Genomic DNA, 19,021 nt, shown 5'->3' with positions numbered 1-19,021 from the left:
AACAGAACAGTAGAATACAGAACAGTACAGAACAGTAGAATACAGAACAGAACAGTAGAATACAGAACAGTACAGAACAGAACAGTAGAATACAGAACATTACAGAACAGTACAGTAGAATACAGAACAGTACAGAACAGTAGAATACAGTACAGAACAGAACAGTAGAGTACAGAACAGAACAGTAGAATACAGAACAGAACAGTAGAGTACAGAACAGAACAGTAGAGTACAGAACAGAACAGTAGAGTACAGAACAGAACAGTAGAATACAGAACAGTACAGAACAGTAGAATACAGTACAGAACAGTAGAGTACAGAACAGAACAGTAGAATACAGAACAGAACAGTAGAATACAGTACAGTAGAATACAGTACAGAACAGTAGAATACAGAACAGAACAGTAGAATACAGAACAGAACAGTAGAACAGAACAGTAGTACAGAACAGAACAGTAGAGTACAGAACAGAACAGTAGAATACAGTACAGTACAGAACAGTAGAGTACAGAACAGAACAGTAGAATACAGAACAGAACAGTAGAATACAGTACAGTACAGAACAGTAGAATACAGTACAGAACAGTAGAATACAGTACAGAACAGTAGAATACAGAACAGAACAGTAGAATACAGAACAGAACAGTAGAATACAGTACAGTACAGAACAGTAGAATACAGTACAGAACAGTAGAATACAGAACAGAACAGTAGAATACAGAACAGAACAGAAATACAGAACAGAACAGTAGAATACAGTACAGTACAGAACAGTAGAATACAGAACAGAACAGAACAGTAGAATACAGTACAGAACAGTAGAATACAGTACAGAACAGTAATGTACAGAACATAACTGTAGAATACAGAACAGAACAGTAGAATACAGAACAGAACAGTAGAATACAGAACAGTACAGAACAGTAGAATACAGTACAGTACAGAACAGTAGAATACAGAACAGAACAGAACAGTAGAATACAGTACAGAACAGTAGAATACAGTACAGAACAGTAATGTACAGAACAGAACTGTAGAATACAGAACATTACAGAACAGTAGAATACAGTACAGTACAGAACAGTAGAATACAGAACAGTACAGAACAGTAGAATACAGTAGAATATAGTACAGAACAGAACAGTAGAATACAGCACAGAACAGTAGAGTACAGTACAGAACAGTAGAATACAGAACCTTACAGAACAGTAGAATACAGTACAGAACAGTAGAGTACAGTACAGAACAGTAATGTACAGAACAGAACTGTAGAATACAGAACATTACAGAACAGTATAATACAGTACAATACAGAACAGTAGAATACAGAACAGTAGAACACAGAACAGTAGAATACAGTACAGAACATTAGAATACAGTACAGAACAGTAGAATACAGAACAGTAGAGTACAGTACAGAACAGTAGAATACAGTAGAATACAGTACAGAACAGTAGAATGAAGAACAGCACAGAACAGTAGAATACAGTACAGTACAGAACAGTAGAATACAGTACAGAACAGAACAGTAGAATACAGAACAGAACAGTAGAATACAGAACAGAACAGTAGAATACAGAACAGAACAGTAGAATATAGAACAGTAGAATACAGAACAGTAGAATACAGTAGAATATAGTACAGAACAGAACAGTAGAGTACAGTACAGAAATGTACAGAACTGAACTGTAGAATACAGAATAGAACAGTAGAGTACAGAACAGAACAGTAGAATACAGTACAGTACAGAACAGTAGAATACAGTAGAATATAGTACAGAACAGAACACTAGAGTACAGTACAGAAATGTACAGAACAGAACTGTAGAATACAGAACAGTATAGAACAGTAGAATACAGTACAGTACAGAACAGTAGAATACAGAATAGAACAGTAGAATACAGAACAGTAGAAAACAGTACAGTACAGAACAGTAGAATACAGTAGAATATAGTACAGAACAGAACAGTAGAATACAGAATAGTACAGTAGAATACAGAACAGAACAGTAGAATACAGAACAGTAGAAAACAGAACAGTACAATACAGTACAGTGCAGAACAGTAGAATACAGAACAGTACAGAACAGTAGAATACAGAACAGAACAGTAGAATACAGAACAGTACAGAACAGTAGAATACAGAACAGAACAGTAGAATACAGAACAGTACAGAACAGTAGGATACAGAACAGTAGAATACAGAACAGTACAGAACAGTAGAATACAGAACAGTACAGAACAGTAGAATACAGTACAGAATAGTAGAATACAGAACAGTACAGAACATTAGAATACAGTACAGTACAGAACAGTAGAATACAGAACAGTACAGAACATTAGAATACAGTACAGTACAGAACATTAGAATACAGAACAGAACAATAGAATACTGAAAAGTACAGTATAATACAGAACAGAACAGTAGAATACAGAACAGAACAGTAGAATACAGAACAGAACAGTAGAATACAGTACAGAACAGTAGAATACAGAACAGAACAGTAGAGTACAGAACACCACAGAATGGTAGAATACAGATCAGAGCAGTAGAATACAGCACAGTACAGAACAGTAGAATACAGAACAGAACAGAACAGTAGAATACAGCACAGTACAGTAGAATACAGTAGAATACAGCACAGTACAGTAGAATACAGTAGAATAAAGAACAGAACAGTAGAATACAGAACAGAACAGTATAATACAGAACAGCACAGAACAGTAGAATACAGAACAGAACAGTAGAATACAGAACAGTACAGAACAGTAGAATACAGCACAGTACAGTAGAATACAGTAGAATAAAGAACAGAACAGTAGAATACAGAACAGAACAGTAGAATACAGAACAGCACAGAACAGTAGAATACAGAACAGTAGAATATAGAACAGAACAGTAGAATACAGAACAGCACAGAACAGTAGAATACAGAACAGTAGAATACAGAACAGTAGAATACAGAACAGTAGAATACAGAACAGAACAGTAGAATACAGAACAGTACAGAGCAGTAGAATACAGAACAGTACAGAACAGTAGAGTACAGTACAGTGGAGGACAGTAGAGTACAGTACAGTACACTGAAGTAGAACACAGTACAGTACAGAACAGTATAAAAGAGAACAGAACAGTAGAATACAGAACTGTACAGAACAGTAGAATACAGAACAGTACAGAACAGTAGAATACAGTACAGTACAAAACAGTAGAGTACAGTACAGTACAATAGAATACGGTAGAATACAGAACAGTACAGAACAGTAGAGTACAGTACAGTACAATAGAATACATTAGAATACAGTACAGTAGAGAACAGTAGGACACAGTACAGTACAGAACAGTAAAGTACAGTACAGTATAATACAGTACAGTACAGAAAAGTAGAGTACAGTACAGTACAATAGAATATGGTAGAATACAGTACAGTACAGAACAGTAGAGTAAAGTACAGAACAGTAGAATACAGTACAGTACAGAACAGTAGAGTACAGTACAGTACAATAGAATACGGTAGAATACAGTACAGTACTGAACAGTAGAATACAGTACAGAACAGTAGAATACAGTACAGTACAGAACAGTAGAATACAGTATAGAACAGTACAGAACAGTAGAATACAGTATCGTACAGTACAGTACAATAGAATACGGTAGAATACAGTACAGAACAGAACAGTAGAATACAGTACAGCACAGAACAGCAGAGTACAGAACAGTACCGAACAGTAGAATACAGTATAGTACAAAACAGTAGAGTACAATACAGTACCGAACAGTAGAATACAGTACTGTACAGTAGAATACAGTACAGTAGAATACAGTAGAGTAGAGTAGAATACAGTACAGTACAAAACAGTAGAGTACAGCATAATATAGTACAGTACAGTAGAACACAGTACAGTACAGTAGAATACAGTACATTACAGAACAGTAGAATACAGTACATTACAGTACAGTAGAATAAAGTACATTACAGTACAGTAGAATAGAGTACAGTACAGTAGAATACAGTACATTACAGTACATTAGAATAGAGTACAGTAGAATACAGTACAGTACAAAACAGTACATTACAGTACAGTAGAATACAGTACAGAACAGTAGAATACAGTACAGTACAGAACAGTAGAATACAGTACAGTACAAAACAGTAGAGTACAGTACAGTACCGAACAGTATAATACAGTACAGTACAAAACAGTACATTACAGTACAGTAGAATACATTACATTACAGTACAGTAGAATACAGTACAGTAGAGTTCAGTAGAGTATAGTTCAGTAGAGTACAGTACAGTAGAGTTCAGTACAGTACAGTAGAATACAGTACAGTACAGTTGTACTCAACTCGTTTGCTCTACTGTGTACTGTACTGTATTAAACTCTTGTGTGCATTATATTGTATTAAACTCTACTGTACTGTACTGAACTCTACTGAACTCTACTGTACTGTACTCTACTGAACTCTACTCTACTCAACTCTAATGTACTGAACTCTACTCTACAGTATTGTACTCTACTGAACTCTACTGAACTTTAATTTACTCTACTGTAATCTACTGAACTCTACTGTACTGTACTTCACTCGACTGTACTCTACTGAACTCTACTGTGTACTGTACTGTATTAAACTCTACTGTACTCTACTGTATTTTACTGTGCTGAACTCTACTCTCCTGAACTCTACTGTACTGTACTGAACTCTACTTTACTGTAATATACTGAACTATACTCTACTGTACTCTACTGTAATATACTGAAATCTACTCTACTGTACTCTACTGAAATCTACTCTACTGTACTCTACTGAACTCTACTCTATTGTACTCTACTGAACTCCACTCTAGTGAACTCTACTGAACTCTACTGATCGCTACTGAACTCTACTCTACTGAACTATACTCTACTAAACTCTACTCTACTCTACTATACTGAACTATAATCTACTGTACTCTACTCTACTGTACTGAACTATAATATACTGTACTCTACTGTACTGTACTGAACTCTACTCTACTGAACTCTACTCTACTGTACTATACTGAACTCTACTCTACTGAACTATACTGAACTCTACTCTACTGAACTCTACTGAACTCTACTCTACTGAACTCTACTGAACTCTACTCTACTGAACTATACTGAACTCTACTCTACTGAACTCTACTGAACTCTACTCTACTGAACTCTACTGTACTCTACTGAACTCTACTCGACTGTACTCTACTGAACTCTACTCGACTGTACTCTACTGAACTCTACTCTACTCTACTGAACTGGACTGAACTCTACTCTACTGAACTCTACTCTACTGTACACTACTGAACTCTACTCTTCTGAACTCTACTCTACTGAACTCTACTGTACTCTACTCTACTGAACTCTTCTTGAACTCTACTGTACTGTACTCTACTGAACTCTACTCTACTGAACTCTGCTGTACTGTATTGAACTCTACTGTACTCTACTCTATTGTACTCTACTGAACTTTATTCTACTGTACTCTACTGAACTCTACTCTCCTGAACTCGACAGTGTTCTCTACTGTATTAAACTCTACTGTACTGTACTAAACTCTATTCCACTGTAATGTACTATACTCTACTGTACTCTACTGAACTCTGCTGTACTATACTGAACTCTACTCTACTCTATTGTACTCTACTCTAGTGTACTCTACTGTATTAAAGTCTACTGTACTGTACTAAACTCTACTGTACTCTACTGAACTCTGCTGTACTATACTGAACTCTACTCTATTCTATTGTACTCTACTCTAGTGAACTCGACAGTGTTCTCTACTGTATTAAAGTCTACTGTACTGTACTAAACTCTACTCCACTGTAATGTACTATACTATACTCTACTGTACTGTCCTGAATCTGCGGTGTACTCTACTGTATTACACTTTACTGTACTCTACTGTATTACGCTCTACTGTACTGTACTGTACTCTACTCTACTGTAATGTACTATATTATACTCTACTGTACTGTAATGTACTATACTATACTCTACTGTACTGTCCTGAATCTGCGGTGTACTCTACTGTATTACACTTTACTGTACTCTACTGTATTAAGCTCTACTGTACTGAACTCCACTGTACTGTACTGAACTCTACTGTACTGTACTAAACTGTACTGTACTGAACTCTACTATACTGTACTGAACTCTACTGTACTGTACTCTACTGTACTCTACTGTACTGAACTCTACTGTACTGTACTAAACTCTACTCCACTGTAATGTACTATATTATACTCTACTGTAATGTACTATACTCTACTGTACTGTCCTGAACTCTACTGTACTGTACTGTACTGCACTGTACTCTACTCTACTGTACTAAACTCTACCACACTGTAATATACTATACTATACTCTACTGTACTGTACTGAACTCTACTGTACTGAACTCTACTGTACTGAACTCTACTGAACTCTACTGTACTGTAATGTACTGTAATGATCTCTACTGTACTGTATTAAACTCTACTGTACTGTACTCTACTGCATTAAACTCTACTGTACTGTACTCTACTGTGTACTCTACTGTATTAAACTCTACTGTACTGTATTCTACTGTGTACTCTACTGTATTAAACTCTACTGTACTGAACTCTACTGTACTGTACTGTAATGAACTCTACTCTACTGTATTGTACTGTACTCTAATGAACTCTACTCTACTGTATTGTACTATACTATACTGTCCAAACTTGTGAACCCAACTGCGGTTTATGACTACTATGATTGCCCATTGTAGAAAATTAATTTGCAGAAATTCTGTTACAAATGTATGGGGAAATTCCATTACCGATTTGGTAATGGAATTTCAAGTTTTAATCATTTGATAATTCATAAACAACATGTATATCAGTAAAAGAACTATAACAAATTGTTAGGTCTACCTGTACTTGTTCTGCGGACTGTCATTATGCTCCTCCTCATGAGGGAGAGAAATTAGACAATATTGTGGTTGTGGTAACAGATTTGCAAGATACAAGGCAATATTTCTTAAACTTACAGAAGGAAGGAAAATGTCTCAAAAACTAAATATACAGTAAGTGTTGATATTAATTTTACCTCTCTCTCTCTACCGCACCGGCTGTCTCTACCTCTCTCTCTCTACCGCATCGGCTGTCTCTCTCTCTCTACCGCACCGGCTGTCTCTACCTCTCTCTCTCTACCGCACCGGCTGTCTCTACCTCTCTCTCTCTACCGCACCGGCTGTCTCTACCTCTCTCTCTCTACCGCACCGGCTGTCTCTACCTCTCCACCGCACCGGCTGTCTCTACCTCTCTCTCTCTACCGCACCGGCTGTCTCTACCTCTCTCTCTCTACCGCACCGGCTGTCTCTACCTCTCACTACCGCACCGGCTGTCTCTACCTCTCTCACTACCGCACCGGCAGTCTCTACCTCTCTACCGCACCGGCAGTCTCTACCTCTCTCTCTCTACCGCACCGGCTGTCTCTACCTCTCTCTCTCTACCGCACCGGCTGTCTCTACCTCTCTCTCTCTACCACACCGGCTGTCTCTACCTCTCTACCGCACCGGCTGTCTCCACCTCTCTCTCTCTACCGCACTGGCTGTCTCCACCTCTCTACCGCACCGGCTGTCTCTACCTCTCACTCTCTACCGCACCGGCTGTCTCTACCTCTCTCTCTCTACCTCAACGGCTGTCTCTACCTCTCTCTACCGCACCGGCTGTCTCTACCTCTCTCTACTGCACCGGCTGTCTCTACCTCTCTCTCTACCGCACCGGCTGTCTCTACCTCTCTCTCTACCACACCGGCTGTCTCTACCTCTCTCTCTCTCTCTCTACCGCACCGGCTGTCTCTACCTCTCTCTCTACTGCACCGGCTGTCTCTACCTCTCTCTCTCTACTGCACCTGCTGTCTCTACCTCTCTCTCTCTACCGCACCTGCTGTCTCTACCTCTCTCTCTCTCTCTCTACCGCACCGGCTGTCTCTACCTCTCTACCGCACCGGCTGTCTCTACCTCTCTACCGCTCCGGCTGTCTCCACCTCTCTCTCTCTACCGCACCGGCTGTCTCTACCTCTCTCTCTCTCAACCGCACCGGCTGTCTCTACCTCTCTCTCTACCGCACCGGCTGTCTCTACCTCTCTCTACCGCACCGGCTGTCTCCACCTCTCTCTCTCTACCGCACCGGCTGTCTCTACCTCTCTCTCTCTACCGCACCGGCTGTCTCTACCTCTCTCTCTCTACCACACCGGCTGTCTCCACCTCTCTCTCTCTACCGCACCGGCTGTCTCTACCTCTCTCTCTCTACCACACCGGCTGTCTCTACCTCTCTCTCTACCGCACCGGCTGTCTCTACCTCTCTCTCTACTGCACCGGCTGTCTCCACCTCTCTCTCTCTACCGCACCTGCTGTCTCTACCTCTCTCTCTCTACCGCACCTGCTGTCTCTACCTCTCTCTCTCTACCACACCGGCTGTCTCTACTTCTCTCTCTCTACTGCACCTGCTGTCTCTACCTCTCTCTCTCTACCGCACCGGCTGTCTCTACCTCTCTCTCTACTGCACCTGCTGTCTCTACTTCTGAATGCTCAGCTATGAAAAGCCAATTGACATTTACTCCTGAGGTGCTGACCTGTTGCACCGTCTGCAACCACTGTGATTATTATTATTTGACTCTGCTGGTCATTTATGAACATTTGAACATCTTGGCCATGTTCTGTTATAATCTCCACCCGGCACAGCCAGAAGAAGACTGGCCACCCCTCGTAGCCTGGTTCCTCTCTAGGTTTCTTCCTAGGTTTTGGCCTTTCTAGGGAGTTTTTCCTAGCCACCGTGCTTCGACACCTGCATTGCTTGCTGTTTGGGGTTTTAGGCTGGGTTTCTGTACAGCACTTTGAGATATCAGCGGATGGCTATATAAATACATTGTATTGATTGCTGTATTTATAACACCTTGTAAGAGTGTTTCTGAGAGAGCTTTTCTAAGACCCCGTTTTCATCTATTTGACCAGAAATCAAAGTCTTTGTTTATTCCTCATTTATAGGATGGGGGGATGTATATATAGCTTCATTTCATTTTTGGGGGGGGCTCTTAGCTTTCATTTGACCCCCAATTTGACACGGACGCCGTGTTGGTGCTCGTGGGCCCTGTTGGTGCTGATGGGCCCTGTTGTTGCTGATGGGCCCTGTTGGCCCTGTTGGTGCTGATGGGCCCTGTTGGTGCTCATGGGCCCTGTTGGTGCTGATGGTTTCTGTTGGCCCTGTTGGTGTTGATGGGCCCTGTTGGTGCTGATGGGCCCTGATGGCCTTGTTGGTGCTCATGGGCCCTGTTGGTGCTGATGGGCCCTGTTGGTGCTCATGGGCCCTGTTGGCGCTGATGGGCCCTGTTGGTGCTCATGGGCCCTGTTGGCGCTGATGGGCCCTGTTGGTGCTGTGATGACCCTCCCACTCTGTCTGCCGTATTCTCTCTCTTTGCTCTTGTTTTCCTTATTAGGATGATGGTGGGCGGAGCAGGGAGGGTCATCAGCGAAATGGGACACACCTGGGCTCGGGTGTGTCCCAGGATAAATACACCTCTTCCCCATTCATTGAGCAGACTCTCTCCATGCAGACAGACACACTGTTGGATTTTGGTTGTCGCATTTTTTTGTGGCCATTTTGTTTGTTTGTTTGTTTGTTTGTTTGTTTGTTTGTTTGTTTGTTTGTTTGTTTGTTTGTTTGCTGGTTTGTTTGTTTGTTTGTTTTGGCACCTTTCAACACCCCTCATTATCACTATGCAGGCAACCACTCACTTACACTACTGACTACACACACCATTGTTTATTGTATATAGGTTACTTCAGTTCTTGAATATATTTTTTGTTATTCCTTATCTCTCTCTATGTTGTCTCCTTTTTGTTACGAGCTTCGAGACGGTTCATGACAGTGCTCATGGGCCCTGTTGGTGCTCATGGGCCCTGTTGGAGCTCGTGGGCCCTGTTGGTGCTCGTGGGCCCTGTTGGTGCTCGTGGGCCCTGTTGGTGCTCGTGGGCCCTGTTGGTGCTCGTGGGCCCTGTAGGTGCTCGTGGGCCCTGTAGGTGCTCGTGGGCCCTGTTGGTGCTCGTGGGCCCTGTTGGTGCTCGTGGGTCCTGTTGGTGCTCGTGGGCCGTGTTGGTGCTCGTGGGCCCTGTAGGTGCTCGTGGGCCCTGTAGGTGCTCGTGGGCCCTGTTGGTGCTCGTGGGCCCTGTTGGTGCTCGTGGGCCCTGTTGGTGCTCGTGGGCCCTGTTGGTGCTCGTGGGCACTTTTACATGGAAATTATTATTAGCATTATTTAGAGACCGGCTCCTCCCCCGTAGTTGGACTTTGTTGCATTTAGTGGCCCTCCCCTGTAATTCGCACTCTGGAACAATCTCAATCTCATGTTTCTGGTGGAGTACTAGTGCCTAGTATAAACACTTGTTCATATGTAAAAACCCATCTGTTGCTCTACTTATATCCAGTGACATACTACTTAGAATGAAGAAATATATTTAAGAATACATTACAGAATGGAAGAGGTCTTCTAGAATACATTATAGAACGGAAGAGGTGTTCTAGAATACATTATAGAACAGAAGAGGTGTTCTAGAATACATTATAGAACAGAAGAGGTGTTCTAGAATACATTATAGAACAGAAGAGGTGTTCTAGAATACATTATAGAACAGAAGAGGTGTTCTAGAATACATTATAGAACAGAAGAGGTGTTCTAGAATACATTATAGAATGGAAGAGGTGTTCTAGTGTGGATATTGGAACATCTTCAGATCCAAACCCCACCCACCCACCTTATAGGCCCTTCCCTGGCCTGGAGGATGGGGATTGGCTAGAATGGACTGCTCCCATCTGTCCCTCTCTCTCCTCCTGCTCACAGATTGGCTGGCCAGGGGAGTGGGTGGGCGGGGAGGGAGGAGGGTAGGAAGGAGGGGGGATGGTGAGGTGGGGGAGGGAGGGGAGAGGGGGTCTGGGGGAGGTGGGGAGGGGCGGGGGGGAAGAGGTAGAGGTGGGGGACAGATGAGAGGAGCGGGAGCGTGAGGAGGGGGAGGTGTGTGTGCTGCGGGGGGGTTCGGGTGGCGGGGGGCAGTCACTGATCTGTTCCAGGAGAGAGGGCATGTCCCCCTCAATCTTCTCCAGCACCGCTGCCATTTGCTTCTCGATCTGTTCGATCACGCTGTCCATCTGCCAATCAGCAGTACTACTACCATGACCTCTGACCCCACCACCTCCATGCTCCAGTCCCCCATACATCCCTCCTCCACCCCCGCTGCCGTACAGAGAGGAGCAGTAGGAACCCCCGTACCCCCCCAGCTCAACCTCCTGGCTGTATGTGGTGGTGTGTCGGCCTAGACTAGGGGAGCTTCCCAGGGCCCCTATGGTATAACTGTAGCCCCCCTTGGACGGTTCGGGTTCCCCCCTGGACATGCTGAACTCTACACTGTGCCTGTCTGCCCTCTGGTCTCTACCAATGGGGCTTGAGTCACCTCTTGGCCCTATCCCTGGTCCTACTCCTGAACCTACCCCTATTCCAAATATCCCTGCCCCTGCTCCAAATGTCCCTACCCCTCCCATCTCCATCCCAGTTCCTACCCCCATGGACCCTACACCCACCCCAACCTCCAGTCCAGCAGGCCTCTCAGCTACAGCCTCAGGGAGCTGGGTCTGACACCAGCTCCTATCATCCATCTCCTGCTTCTTCTCCTCCACTGGAGCCTGCACTGTCGGCCTCCTGTCAGGGGGGGGCACTGTGGTAGCAACAGGAGCTGTAGGAGTGGGAGAGGCAGCAACAGGAGCTGTAGGAGTGGGAGAGGCAGCAACAGGAACTGTGGGAGAGGCAGCAACAGGAGCTGTAGGAGTGGTAGAGGCAGCAACAGGAGCTGTATGAGTGGTAGAGGCAACAACAGGAGTAGTAGGAGTGGGAGAGGCAGCAACAGGAACTGTAGGAGTGGTAGAGGCAGCAACAGGAACTGTAGGAGTGGTAGAGACAGCAACAGGAACTGTAGGAGTGGTAGAGGCAGCAACAGGGACTGTAGGAGTGGTAGAGGCAGCAACAGGAGCTGTAGGAGCAACAGGGCCTGGGCCGGTGTTGTGGAGTTGGGCGGCCATCTTGCGCCGTTGGGTGGTTGGAGTCTCGGGAGCGACAGAGGGCGAATGCTTCTTTTCAGCGTTGTTAGGCAACGATGATACTGCTCTTTTGGGTTCAGGGACGGAGATGGGGGTGGGATCCTGGGGCTTGGTGATGTCAGGGGTTACGGTAGGAAGCATTTTGGTCTCTGGGTTTGTTTTGGTTTTGCCCAATGCGGCAGCCATTTTGCCTGACGTCTTCTTCAAGGCTGGCTTCTCTGGCTCCTCCCCTGGAGGTTTGGAACTGGCATTTGATTGGCTGGGAGGTTGAGAGCGCTGTTCATTGGTGGCAGAAGGAGAGATCCCTACGGAGGGACTTAGAGGGATCCTCCCTCCTACACTCTCCTCCTCCTCCCCCCTCCTCCTCACCCCTAGTCCCCCGTTCATCTCCTCCCGCTCCGGGCTGGTTTCAACCGTCACCTCTAGAGATACACTGCCTGGTGTCACCCCTCCTTCTTTAGTCTCCCCCACTCCTCCTCCTCCCTGGACCTCTCCTCCTCCTCCTCCTCCTCCTCCTCCTCCCCCCTGGACCTCTCCTCCTCCTCCCCCCTGCCCTCCTGCCGCTGCCGCCTCGGCTGCAGCAGCTTCAGATGCACGAAGACGCTGCATGAAGGTGGTGACTCTGATCGCTTTCTGTAAAAGAGAGGGGGGGGGTGACCAGGGGGGGGGGTGACCGGGGGGGGGGGGTGACCAGGGGAGGGGGAGGAGGGTGTAATCAGACAATACATCACAGTACTGTACCTTCATACATCTTTACAGCATGACTTATGGTATGTATAGTTTGGTCTTAGTGGGAGAATATATGGGGAATATATAATGACAAATATTTAGCATTGAAGCCCTGAACTGAAACATGTCGACAGAGCCAGGCAGTGAAACATGTTGACAGAGCCAGGCTGTGAAACATGTCGACAGAGCAAGGCAGTGAAACATGTCGACAGAGCCAGGCTGTGAAACATGTCGACAGAGCAAGGCTGTGAAACATGTCGACAGAGCCAGGCTGTGAAACATGTTGACGGAGCCAGGCTGTGAAACATGTCGACGGAGCCAGGCTGTGAAACATGTTGACGGAGCCAGGCTGTGAAACATGTTGACGGAGCCAGGCTGTGAAACATGTCGACAGAGCCAGGCTGTGAAACATGTCGACAGAGCCAGGCTGTGAAACATGTCGACGGAGCCAGGCTGTGAAACATGTTGACGGAGCCAGGCTGTGAAACATGTCGACAGAGCCAGGCTGTGAAACATGTCGACAGAGCCAGGCTGTGAAACATGTCGACGGTCAATATTTTGTCACTTCTTGAGTTGGGATTGGGTGAGTGATTTCTATAACTAGCCTGAACCACAGTATGTATGGGTCAATGAACCAGGAACTACTTCAGAGGGATGAGACTTAACCACAGTATGTATGGGTCAATGAACCAGGAACTACTTCAGAGGAATGAGACTTAACCACAGTATGTATGGGTCAATGAACCAGGAACTACTTCAGAAGAATGAGACTTAACCACAGTATGTATGGGTCAATGAACCAGGAACTACTTCAGAAGAATGAGACTTAACCACAGTATGTATGGGTCAATGAACCAGGAACTACTTCAGAGGAATGAGACTTAACCACAGTATGTATGGGTCAATGAACCAGGAACTACTTCAGAGGAATGAGACTTAACCACAGTATGTATGGGTCAATGAACCAGGAACTACTTCAGAAGAATGAGACTTAACCACAGTATGTATGGGTCAATGAACCAGGAACTACTTCAGAGGAATGAGACTTAACCACAGTATGTATGGGTCAATGAACCAGGAACTATTTCAGAAGAATGAGACTTAACCACAGTATGTATGGGTCAATGAACCAGGAACTACTTCAGAAGAATGAGACTTAACCACAGTATGTATGGGTCAATGAACCAGGAACTACTTCAGAAGAATGAGACTTAACCACAGTATGTATGGGTCAATGAACCAGGAACTACTTCAGAGGAATGAGACTTAACCACAGTATGTATGGGTCAATGAACCAGGAACTACTTCAGAAGAATGAGACTTAACCACAGTATGTATGGGTCAATGAACCAGGAACTACTTCAGAAGAATGAGACTTAAACACAGTATGTATGGGTCAATGAACCAGGAACTACTTCAGAGGAATGAGACTTAACCACAGTATGTATGGGTCAATGAACCAGGAACTATTTCAGAAGAATGAGACTTAACCACAGTATGTATGGGTCAATGAACCAGGAACTACTTCAGAAGAATGAGACTTAACCACAGTATGTATGGGTCAATGAACCAGGAACTACTTCAGAGGAATGAGACTTAACCACAGTATGTATGGGTCAATGAACCAGGAACTACTTCAGAAGAATGAGACTTAACCACAGTATGTATGGGTCAATGAACCAGGAACTACTTCAGAAGAATGAGACTTAACCACAGTATGTATGGGTCAATGAACCAGGAACTACTTCAGAGGAATGAGACTTAACCACAGTATGTATGGGTCAATGAACCAGGAACTACTTCAGAAGAATGAGACTTAACCACAGTATGTATGGATCAATGAACCAGGAACTACTTCAGAAGAATGAGACTTAACCACAGTATGTATGGGTCAATGAACCAGGAACTACTTCAGAGGAATGAGACTTAACCACAGTATGTATGGGTCAATGAACCAGGAACTACTTCAGAAGAATGAGACTTAACCACAGTATGTATGGGTCAATGAACCAGGAACTACTTCAGAAGAATGAGACTTAACCACAGTATGTATGGGTCAATGAACCAGGAACTACTTCAGAGGAATGAGACTTAACCACAGTATGTATGGGTCACGCCCTGACCTTAGAGATCCTTTATTCTCTATTTTGGTTAGGTCGGGGTGTGACTAAGGTGGGCATTCTAGTTTTGTTATTTCGATGTTGGCCTGGTATGGTTCCCAATCAGAGGCAGCTGTCTATCATTGTCTCTGATTGGGGATCATAATTAGGCAGCCTTTTCCCACTGGGTTTTTGTGGGATCTTGTTTTTGTGTAGTGCCTGTGAGCACTCCATTACTTCACATTTAGTTTGTTTCTGTATTGTTTTGGTGAGTTTCAATAATTAAACATGTGGAACTCTATGCACGCTGCGCCTTGGTCCGTTTATCCGTTTATTCATTAAACGAACGTGACAGAAGATCCCACCACCCACGGACCAAGCAGGGTGCCCAGGAGGATCAGGGATCCTGGGCCTGGGAGGAAAGCCAGGAGTGGAGGACATCCTGGACTTGGGACGAGATTATGGCAGGAGACAGAAGCCTGCCATGGAAGCAGGCGGAGGCAGCGAAGGAGCAGCAACGACGACACAGGGGTTCGTAGCCACGACGGAAGCACGAGAGGCAGCCTCAAAAAATTATTTTAGTATTTTTGGGAGGGGGCACACGGGTTTTTCGGCGGAGCTGAGGGTTGAACCAGAGCCAGTCTGGGAGAGGAAGGTGAACTTGGAGGGGAGTGAAGGGATGGAATCAGAGAAAGTCAGTGAGTTGAGTTGGAAATTGGAGGAGTGTTGTGTTGGTGTGTTGGTGCATGAGGCACGACATTCGCCCTAAGGAGCGTGTCCTCACTTTAATGCCACCTGTGCCAGCTCTCCGCACTCGCTTTGAGGAGCGTGTTATCGTTCCGGTACAATGTGTGCCGGTTCTACGCACCGTGTCTCCAGTGCGCCTCCACAGCCCGGTACATCCTGTGCCAGCTCCCCGCACTTGCCGTGCGAAGGTTGTCATCTGTCCAGGACACGTTGTGCCAGCTTTACTCTCCAGACCTCCAGTGCGCCTCCACAGCCCAGTACGTCCTGTCCCGGCTCCACACTCCAGGCCTCTTGTGCATCTCCTCAGCCCGGTACGCCCTGTGCCAGCTCCACGCACCAGGTCTCCAGCGCCTCCAACGACAGTTCCCAGTCCGGAGCCTCCAGCGACAGTTCCCAGTCCGGAGCCTTCAGCAACAGTTCCCAGTCCGGAGCCTTCAGCGACGATCCACGGTCCGGAGCTTCCGGCGACGATCCACGGCCAGGTTCCTCCAGTGACGATCCACGGCCAGGTTCCTCCAGTGACGATCCACGGCCAGGTTCCTCCAGTGACGATCCACGGCCAGGTTCCTCCGGTGACGATCCACGGCCAGGTTCCTCCAGTGACGATCCATGGCCAGGTTCCTCCAGTGACGATCCATGGCCAGGTTCCTCCAGTGATGATCCACGGCCAGGTTCCTCCAGTGACGATCCACGGCCAGGTTCCTCCGGCGACGATCCACGGTCCGGTTCCTCCGGCGATGTTCTACGGGCCGGAGCTTCCGGCTACGATTCACGGCCAGGTTCCTCCTCCGATGATCCACGATACGGTTCCTCCGGGGACGATCCATGGTCCGGAGCTTCCGGTGACGATCCCCGCACCAGAGTCGCCACCGAAGCTAGATGCCCACCCGGACCCTCCCCTATAGAGTCAGGTTTTGCGTCCGGAGTCTGTACCTTTGCGGGGGGGTGGGGTGTACTGTCACGTCCTGACCTTAGAGATCCTTTATTCTCTATTCTGGTTAGGTCGAGGTGTGAATAGGGTGAGCCTTCTGGTTTTGTTATTTCGATGTTGGCCTGGTATGGTTCCCAATCAGAGGCAGCTGTCTATCGTTGTCTCTGATTGGGGATCATACTTAGGCATGTTTCTGCATTGTTTTGGTGAGTTTCAATAATTACACATGTGGAACTCTACGCACACTACGCCTTGGTCTGTTTATTCAACAAACAAACGTGACAGTATGTATGGGTCAATGAACCAGAAACTATTTCAGAAGAATGAGACTTAACCACAGTATGTATGGGTCAATGAACCAGGAACTATTTCAGAAGAATGAGACTTAACCACAGTATGTATGGGTCAATGAACCAGGAACTACTTCAGAAGAATGAGACTTAACCACAGTATGTATGGGTCAATGAACCAGGAACTACTTCAGAGGTATGAGACTTAACCACAGTATGTATGGGTCAATGAACCAGGAACTACTTCAGAAGAATGAGACTTAACCACAGTATGTATGGGTCAATGAACCAGGAACTACTTCAGAAGAATGAGACTTAACCACAGTATGTATGGGTCAATGAACCAGGAACTACTTCAGAAGAATGAGACTTAACCACAGTATGTATGGGTCAATGAACCAGGAACTATTTCAGAGGAATGAGACTTAACCACAGTATGTATGGGTCAATGAACCAGGAACTACTTCAGAAGAATGAGACTTAACCACAGTATGTATGGGTCAATGAACCAGGAACTACTTCAGAAGAATGAGACTTAACCACAGTATGTATGGGTCAATGAACCAGGAACTACTTCAGAGGAATGAGACTGAAGTACAGTATGTTTTAAAAAATAATAATTTTAAATTGAACCTTTATTTAACTAGGAAAGTTAGTTTTAAGAAGAAATTCATAATTACTATGATGGCCTACACCAGCCAAACTTGGACGACGCTGGGCCAATTGTGCGCCGCCCTATATGATTCCCAATCACGGCCAGTTTTGATACAGCCTGGATTCGAACCATGGTGTCTATAGTGACACCTCTAATACCTCTAATACTGAAATGCAGTGCCTTAGACCTCTGAGCCACTCGGGATCCAGCATATGTTATGGGTCAATGAACCAGGAACTACTTCAGAGGAATGAGATAGAGACAGGGCCGGGCTGGATAGTCAATCACTGCATCTCAAAAATCCATAGGGGCTTCCTTTCTTTTCCTTAATCTGCACTGATCCTAACAGAGCTGGACAGGGTAAAGCAGATGTCCTTCATAACATTTGACCATTTTGCTTTCACCTGACCCATGTATCCTAGGCCTAGATCAGTGCCGATGTAGGAAAGGAAAGGAAGGAAAGGAAGCAAGGAAATGAAGAACACTGGAGATGCACCCGAAGAAGAGGAGGAAATCGCAGATGGAACTCTTCTGGGATTGGCTGAGTGACAGTGGGCTGGATCGGAGTGGGCGGGGCTGAGGGAAGAGAGACTTTATCTCACCAATCAGACACGTTTCCTCTCTGTTTCTCTCTCACAGAAATACACTGATGGTGTTCATCTGAATAAGTCTCCTTTGAGACTCCTAGTGCTTGCATCCCAAATGGGCCCTATTCCCTATATAACTACGTTTGACCAGAGCCCTATGGACTAGGGGGGTGGGGGGTGGGGGGTGGGGGGGGGGGTTGTCAATTTTTCAATAATGATGGCTGATGTCTAATATTAAAGAAGTCTCAAGGTATTACTTGCCTGAGGTAGAGTACCTCATGATAAGCTGTAGACCACATTATCTACCAAGAGAGTTCTCATCTATATAGCCATCTATTTACCACAACAAACCGATGCTGATATGAGGAACGCACTCAACCAACTCTATAAGACCATTAGCAAACAAGAACGAGCTCATCCAGAAGCGGCGGTCCTAGTGGCCGGGGACTTTAATGCAACTTAAATCAGTTTTACCAAATTTCTACCAGCATGTCACATGTGCAACCAGAGAAAAAAAACTCAAGACCACCTATAGTCCACACGCAGACACGTATACAAAGATCTCCCTCGCTCTCCATTTGGCAAATCTGATCATAATTCTATCCTCCTGATTCCTTCTTACAAAAACTAAAGCAGGAAGTACCAGTGTCTCGCTCAAAAATGAAGTGGTCAGATGACGCAGATGCTACTCTACAGGACTGTTTTGTAGCACAGACTGGAATATGTTCCGTGATTCATCCAATGGCATTGAGGAGTATACCACCTCAGTCACTGGCTTCATCAATAAGTGCATCGACAACATCGTCCCCACAGTGACCGTACGTACATATCCCAACCAGAAGCCATGGATTACAGG

At 45.2% G+C, this 19,021-nt stretch overlaps 1 protein-coding gene across 1 annotated transcript in view; it reads right to left on the bottom strand.

Moving 5' to 3' along the window:
* Nucleotides 1-10,628: 10,628 nt before the first annotated feature.
* Nucleotides 10,629-19,021, bottom strand: part of LOC135527627 (caM kinase-like vesicle-associated protein) — a 156,525-nt gene continuing 148,132 nt past the window's right edge. Inside the window, exon 12 of the mRNA XM_064956116.1 lies at nt 10,629-12,760. Coding sequence (XP_064812188.1) covers nt 10,796-12,760 — 1,965 coding nt within the window. The 3' untranslated portion in view covers nt 10,629-10,795. The remainder of the gene's footprint in view (nt 12,761-19,021) is intronic.

Source organism: Oncorhynchus masou, chromosome 33 (genome assembly GCF_036934945.1).
Source record: "Oncorhynchus masou masou isolate Uvic2021 chromosome 33, UVic_Omas_1.1, whole genome shotgun sequence".
In the NCBI taxonomy this organism is placed as follows: domain Eukaryota; kingdom Metazoa; phylum Chordata; class Actinopteri; order Salmoniformes; family Salmonidae; genus Oncorhynchus; species Oncorhynchus masou.
Note: the sequence above shows the minus strand (reverse complement) of the source record. Positions and strands in the feature narration are given on the sequence as shown.